Below are 6,226 nucleotides of genomic sequence, written 5' to 3'. Positions count from 1 at the left end.
TGGAGGATGGGAAAGGCAGCGGAGCACAACAGACACTAGTATGGCAATATGTAAATCAATGGATGTGTAACTGATGTGATTCTGCAATCTGTGTATGGGGTGAAGGTGGGAGTTCATAACCCACTTGAATCAAAGTGTGGAATATGATATGTCAAGAAATTTGTAATGTTTTGAACAACCAACAATAAAAAATTAAAAAAAAAAACCCACTCTGAAAGTTGTTAGGATGATAAAATGCACTGTTAGTATTTATTGACTTCAGTAGGGCTGGGATATAGCTCAGAGGCATCACATTTACAAAGCCCTGAGTTTGATCCCCAGTTCCAAAAAAGACAACTCCACCAAAAAAAAAATAATAATAATAATAAAAATGACTCTAGTCCCAGTAGGTGGCATCTCAGTGTTCCTTTTCCTTTTCTTACTCTAGTCCCTTTTATTTTAAGTTTTACATTTGTCTTTTTTATTCTAGGTGGATTGTAGACATGGAAGGTGCACCAGGTACCTTATATGAAGGGGAAAAATTTCAACTTCTATTTAAATTTAGTAGTCGATATCCTTTTGACTCTCCTCAGGTAATTGCCTTGCTTTTTAAAATTCTAATGTATTTTTATGTTATAGCAAAATACTGAATAGCGATTTTTGACCAAGTAGAAACTCATTATAAATGTGAGTGGATTCATTCTTTCATTATCTTACTCGTAATATAATAAATATCTTATCAACTTTTTACTTATTGGGATCAGGGTTTTCTTGCCTTGTGCTTTTCCATATATTTTAGCATAGAAGGGATTGAAAATCTAACCAGACTCTGAGTTGTGGGAGAATTTAGCATTTTATACTAATTGGGGGCACTTTTTTCTAAATCGGGTCATTGACTAGCATGTTAAACAGGCAAGTGCTCTTACTGGAAAGGAGTGTGTCCTTGATTCTACATTGACATGCTATCTTTGCAATCTACAAAAGCATAGTACATTAACAGTTGTTAAATATGTATTTATCAGCTCAAAATCTGATCATTATGATTTGAGACACAGTTAATGACCTAATGACAAGGTATGGTGGTAGTAGAAGAACATTTTAATTTATTTTTATATAGCATTGTATTAAGTATTATAAGTAATATGGAGATGTTTTAAAGTGTATGGGAGGATATGGGCAAGTTATATGAAAACACTGTGCCGTTTTATATATGGACTTGAGAATCTGTGGATTTAAGTGTCCACAGGAAGTCCTAGAACCAGTCTCCCATGGATCCTGAGGGTCAACTGTATTTCCAGATATCTCTTCCTCATCTTTCTCTAGTTGAGATCACATTTCCACTGATAAAGCTTTAAGCACAATTCATTTGGTTTTCTGGAATTTTTTTAAATGTATCCCTGATTGATTAGTAGGTCCACAAGCATGTTGAGGGATACTCAGCACTGCTGGAGTCATCTTGGTAGTCCTTGGATAAAGGGCATCCTCTGGTCCTGGAGCCAGGAACTTGTAAGCCTGAATTCTTGGAACGCTGACTAGTCTACAAGTGTAGACAACAAAATAATTCTTTTAAGTCTTGATCAAGTTCCTTCTTCAGGCTGGATGTCTGTTAGTCAGCCTTGTGTTGGTGAGACCAAAATACCTGACAGGAACAATTTAGAGAAGAGAAAGTTTATGTTGGCTCACGGTTTCAGAGGTCAATAGTCAGCCAGCTGTGCTCTAGGCCCAAGGTGAAGCAAGACCTTATGGCAGAAGAGGTATTTAATTGGTCAGTGATTAATTGGAGGTTAGAGAAAGGGAGACTTTCAGGTTTGTGGCTTGGTAAGATGGATAAATGAGTTACTAGAAGTACTTTTTCTTCAGAGTATTACTATAATAAAATATTTAGTTTTTAAATTTGAGGATTGTGAGATCTGGCTAAAATAAGATTTAATGCCAACTTTCTCTAATATGCTAACTAACGTGATCTTCTGGGAAATGAACTAAATAAAGGAAGTAGTTCCTAGATAACCCGAAATTCAACTTGTTAGGTACTAAAATGTGCTATTTTGAGGAAAATCATACTTCTTTTTTTTTTTTCATTTTTAATATTTTTTAGTTGTAGATGGACGTAATACCTTTATTTATTTGTGTGTGGTGCTAGGATTGAACCCAGTGCCTCACACATGTAGGGCAAGTGCTCCACCACTGAGCTACATCCCTAGCCCTGGAAAATTATATTTCATTGCTACTTTCAACAGAATATATCACACAAAGATTGTTGTTTTTAATTGGTCATGGAAGAGAGTAAATGGAAGTCAGTTATTGTATTGTGCTATTAAGAAAATTGTTTTCGGAGCTGGGGATATGGCTCAAGTAGTAGCGTGCTTACCTGGCATGCGTGAGGCACTGGGTTTGATCCTCAGCATCATATAAAAATAAAATAAAGATATTGTATCCACCTAAAGCTAAAAAATAAATATTTAAAAAAAATTGTTTCAAGGTATAGGATTAAATGAATACTGATTCCTTGAGTTCTAAAGATTCTTTGTGGACAAAAAGCTGTTAAGACTTTTGATGTTTATTTTTACCATTTTTATAAAAATTGAAAGTATAATGCTGTCATGACTTCTAGGCATCTGTAGACTATAATAAAAACCAAAGCAAATATCTTCCTTCTCTCCAAAAAATTACTTTCTCTTGTCTTCTGGTACCCATCCTCTTGTCACCTTCAAACTACTCTTATTTCAACACCATTGTGACATGGGACTTAAGACGTTTTCAACTAGCGGGAGATTGGAGAAGGGAAGTCAGAATTTTTCATTAGAGGAAAATGTGTTTCTATAAAAATAAAATTTAAAAAAGTGTTCTCTAAACTGTCTCCTTAGTTTCTTCTTCTTTTTTTAATGTTTTTAGTTGTAGATGGATGCAATACCTTTATTTATATGTAGTGCTGAGGATGGAACTCAGTGCCTCACAAGTGAAAAGCAAATGCTCTATCACTGAGCCACAATATCAGCCCCTTCTTAGTTTGTTCTAAGTCAAATATCAATCTTAAACATTTTTAATTTAATTTTTTAATATTTCTATAAGTTATAGCATTTATAATAAGTTCTATCATTTTCATATTTCTTTTATCCTCTTCCTCTGATTTTACTTCTACCTATTGTTCTGGTATTCCAGATTCTTTATTCAACACTCCCTTATTCTTCTCACTCTTCTTTCATCTTCGGTCATCTTAAATAATTGACTCCAGATCTGCCCCTCTAGGTACACTTTTTATTCCTTTTCCTTTTTGTACTATGGATTGAACCCAGAGGTGATTTGCCATTGAGCTACATCTCCCTACCCCCCCTTTTTTTGGAGACAGAATCTCAGGATCTCACTAAGTTGCTTAGAGCTTCAGTAAGTAGCTGAAGCTAGCCTCAGGCTTGCAGTCCTGCTACCTTAGCCTCCCAAGTTACTGTGAGTACCTGGGTTCAATCTCTGGTACCAAAAAAAAAAAAAAAAAAAAAAGAATCCATGTATTCCAAAACAATGGGAACAACTGCCCTAAAGCTTTTCACATTCCGCATATAATCTTTCACATTCTAAGAGAAAATTACTGTAAGGTTAAATAGGCACTTTTCCCATGCTGGTACTTTTACCTAGCTTCATACTTACACCTACCTATACACTGCAACCTGCCACCTTTTCTAAGGTTTCATTTCATACCTTTTGGACATAAAATACTTGAATATGTCCACACATTTCAAATTTGACACATCTTACCTGAACCCTTTTCAATAACAAAATATTTTCTTGGGTTACTATTTATCTTCTTTGCATAAAATTCTTCCCTTCTCCTTTTATGTGTGATTTTTCAAATCCTTTTGCAATGACTAAGTCAGCTCATTTCTTATTATCATTGCTGTAAGCCCAAGTTTTTATCTTCCAGTTGGACTGTTAGAACAGCCTCTGGTTCTTTATATTATACATCTATTAGGTTTCTTTATTATTTCTTAGATAATTAATACTTTCTTTCTTTGAAAGTATTAATTATTATCTAATTGGTTTTCATATACAAACACATGCCCCACCAGAACCCTGCATTCCATTTTATCCCCACCTTTTTCACCCACTACGGTAAAATCTTTCTATGGTTCTTTATTTTCTATGAAATAGTCTTTAGCTTGGCATTCAGGTTCATTTATGGCAGTAAGAACTTAATCATTTCTGCACACTACCTCTGTGCATTTTACTATATAGAATGATGATTCTGTCACAAATACACTTAATAATTTAATTTCTATTCTTGTATTATCTTATAACAGCTCTTAAGTGTTTAGGGGAGGTAGAATCAGCCTCATTTAAAAAAAATTTCATTATACATGACAGAATAAAAGTATTTTGATATACACACACACACACACAATGAAGTATGATTCTAATTAGGATCCCTGTCTTGTGCACATGGTATTGAGATTCACTGTGGTCTATTCATATATGTACAAAGAAAAGTTCTGTCAGATTCATCCCACTATCTTTCCTATTCCTCCTCCCTTCTCTTTGTATTCTTTTTTTTTTTTTCTTTAAGTGAAGGTCCATTATTTTAAGTGAAGAATTTGAAGCTTGTAGAAGTAAAGTGTCTCATTTATGGTTTGATACCTAGTTGTAAAACAGTCAAGACTTCAATCCCAAGTCTTTTCTCTCCTCCATGCCATACTACCAGCTAGGTATAAGTACCAGCATGGGAAAAGTGCCTATTTAACCTTACAGTAATTTTCTCTTAGAATGTGAAAGATTGTATGTGGAATGTGAAAAGCTTTAGGGCAGTTGTTCCCATTGTTTTGGAATATATGGATTCCTTTTTTTTTTTTGGTACCAGGGATTGAACCTGGGTACTCAACCACTGAGCCACATCCCCAGCTCTATTGTATTTTATTTAGAGACAGGATCTCACTGAGTTGCTAAGCGCCTTGCAGTTGCTGAGGTGGCTTTGAATTTGGGATTCTCCTGTCTTAGCCTCCCAAGCTGCTGGGATTACAGGTTTGTTCCCCTGTGCCCAGTGGATTCCTTTTCAACATTATTTAATGTTATAGTCCCTCTCATCTCATAGAAATTGTATATTCTAATATCCATTAAGTGAGACAGTAACAATATTCTGGCCAATAATTTTTAAAGTTAACTTGATCATTTTATTAATCTCAGCATCTGTATGATTTTAAAATAAATATAGTGGGTCCAACAATCAATGCTTGATGTCCATGTAGATTTCAAGACTTTTCCTATAACTTGAAACTTGCAGAGGTCCATTACTCTGGGGAAGTGGTTAGAACCATTCTTTTAGGGCAGTAAAATTTCCCATTCACCAAAGGTCTTGATGTAATGCCTCAGCATTGACACTTGTTAGGTCAATTAGTCTTTCATATTTTTGTAGAATCACTACTGAATTTATCATGAGTTATAGGAGTAGGATTTAGAAAACCTGTCTGGAATAGACCAATCTCATTGTGAAATTATTACTTTTGTATCTGTAAATGAGATCTGTATTTACCTTTATAATTTGCTATGATTTCTTCCTCACTGGTTATGATTATTTTCTCACATTGCATCTCATCTTCCTGTTCTCTGTCTAAAATTTGTTTGGCTTGGTCATTTGCTTTAAAAGAAATAACAAGAATGGAGCATGGTGGCACATGTCTGTAATCCCAGCTACCTGGGAGGCTGAGGCAGGAAGATTGCAAGTTTGAGGCCAGCCTAGGTAACTTAGAGAGGACCTGTCTCTAAATAAAAAGAGCCAGGCTGGGGATGTGGCTCAAGCGGTAGCACATTCGCCTGTCATGCGCGGGGCGCTGGGTTCGATCCTCAGCATCACATAAAAAAAAAAAAATAAAGATGTTGTGTCCACCAAAAACTAAAAAAAAAATATTAAAAAAATTCTCTTTCTCTCTTAAAAAATAAAAATTAAAAAAAGCCAGAGATGTAACATAGTGGTACAACACTTGCTTAGTATGTGCAAGGCTCTGTGTTCAAACTCCATTATTGGGGGGGAAAAAAAAAAAGGAAAGGGAAAGACACACCAGATTTTCATCACCCTTTTCCATTAATGTTCATTGATTATCAGCCATACAGGAAATTATGTGCATGCTTTATGTGCCAAGTACAATTCTCTGTACTTGCTAGGTTGAAGAGGATGTGGAAATTTAAAAAAAGGCATGAACCTGCCTTTAAGGGACTAATAATCTGTTAAATATTTAGATAGGTGATGGGCATTTATTCATCTATTCTG

General features: G+C 35.0%; 1 protein-coding gene across 1 annotated transcript in view; it reads left to right on the top strand.

Annotated features, from left to right (window-relative positions):
• Nucleotides 1–3,507, top strand: part of Ube2w (ubiquitin conjugating enzyme E2 W) — a 33,140-nt gene extending 29,633 nt beyond the window's left edge. Inside the window, exon 3 of the mRNA XM_015485714.2 lies at nucleotides 470–3,507. Within this exon, the coding sequence (XP_015341200.2) occupies nucleotides 470–629 (160 nt within the window). The 3' untranslated portion in view covers nucleotides 630–3,507. The remainder of the gene's footprint in view (nucleotides 1–469) is intronic.
• The last annotated feature ends 2,719 nt before the right edge of the window (nucleotides 3,508–6,226 follow it).

Source organism: Marmota marmota, unplaced genomic scaffold, assembly GCF_001458135.2.
Source record: "Marmota marmota marmota unplaced genomic scaffold, marMar, whole genome shotgun sequence".
Classification (NCBI taxonomy): Eukaryota; Metazoa; Chordata; class Mammalia; order Rodentia; family Sciuridae; genus Marmota; species Marmota marmota.
Note: the sequence above shows the minus strand (reverse complement) of the source record. Positions and strands in the feature narration are given on the sequence as shown.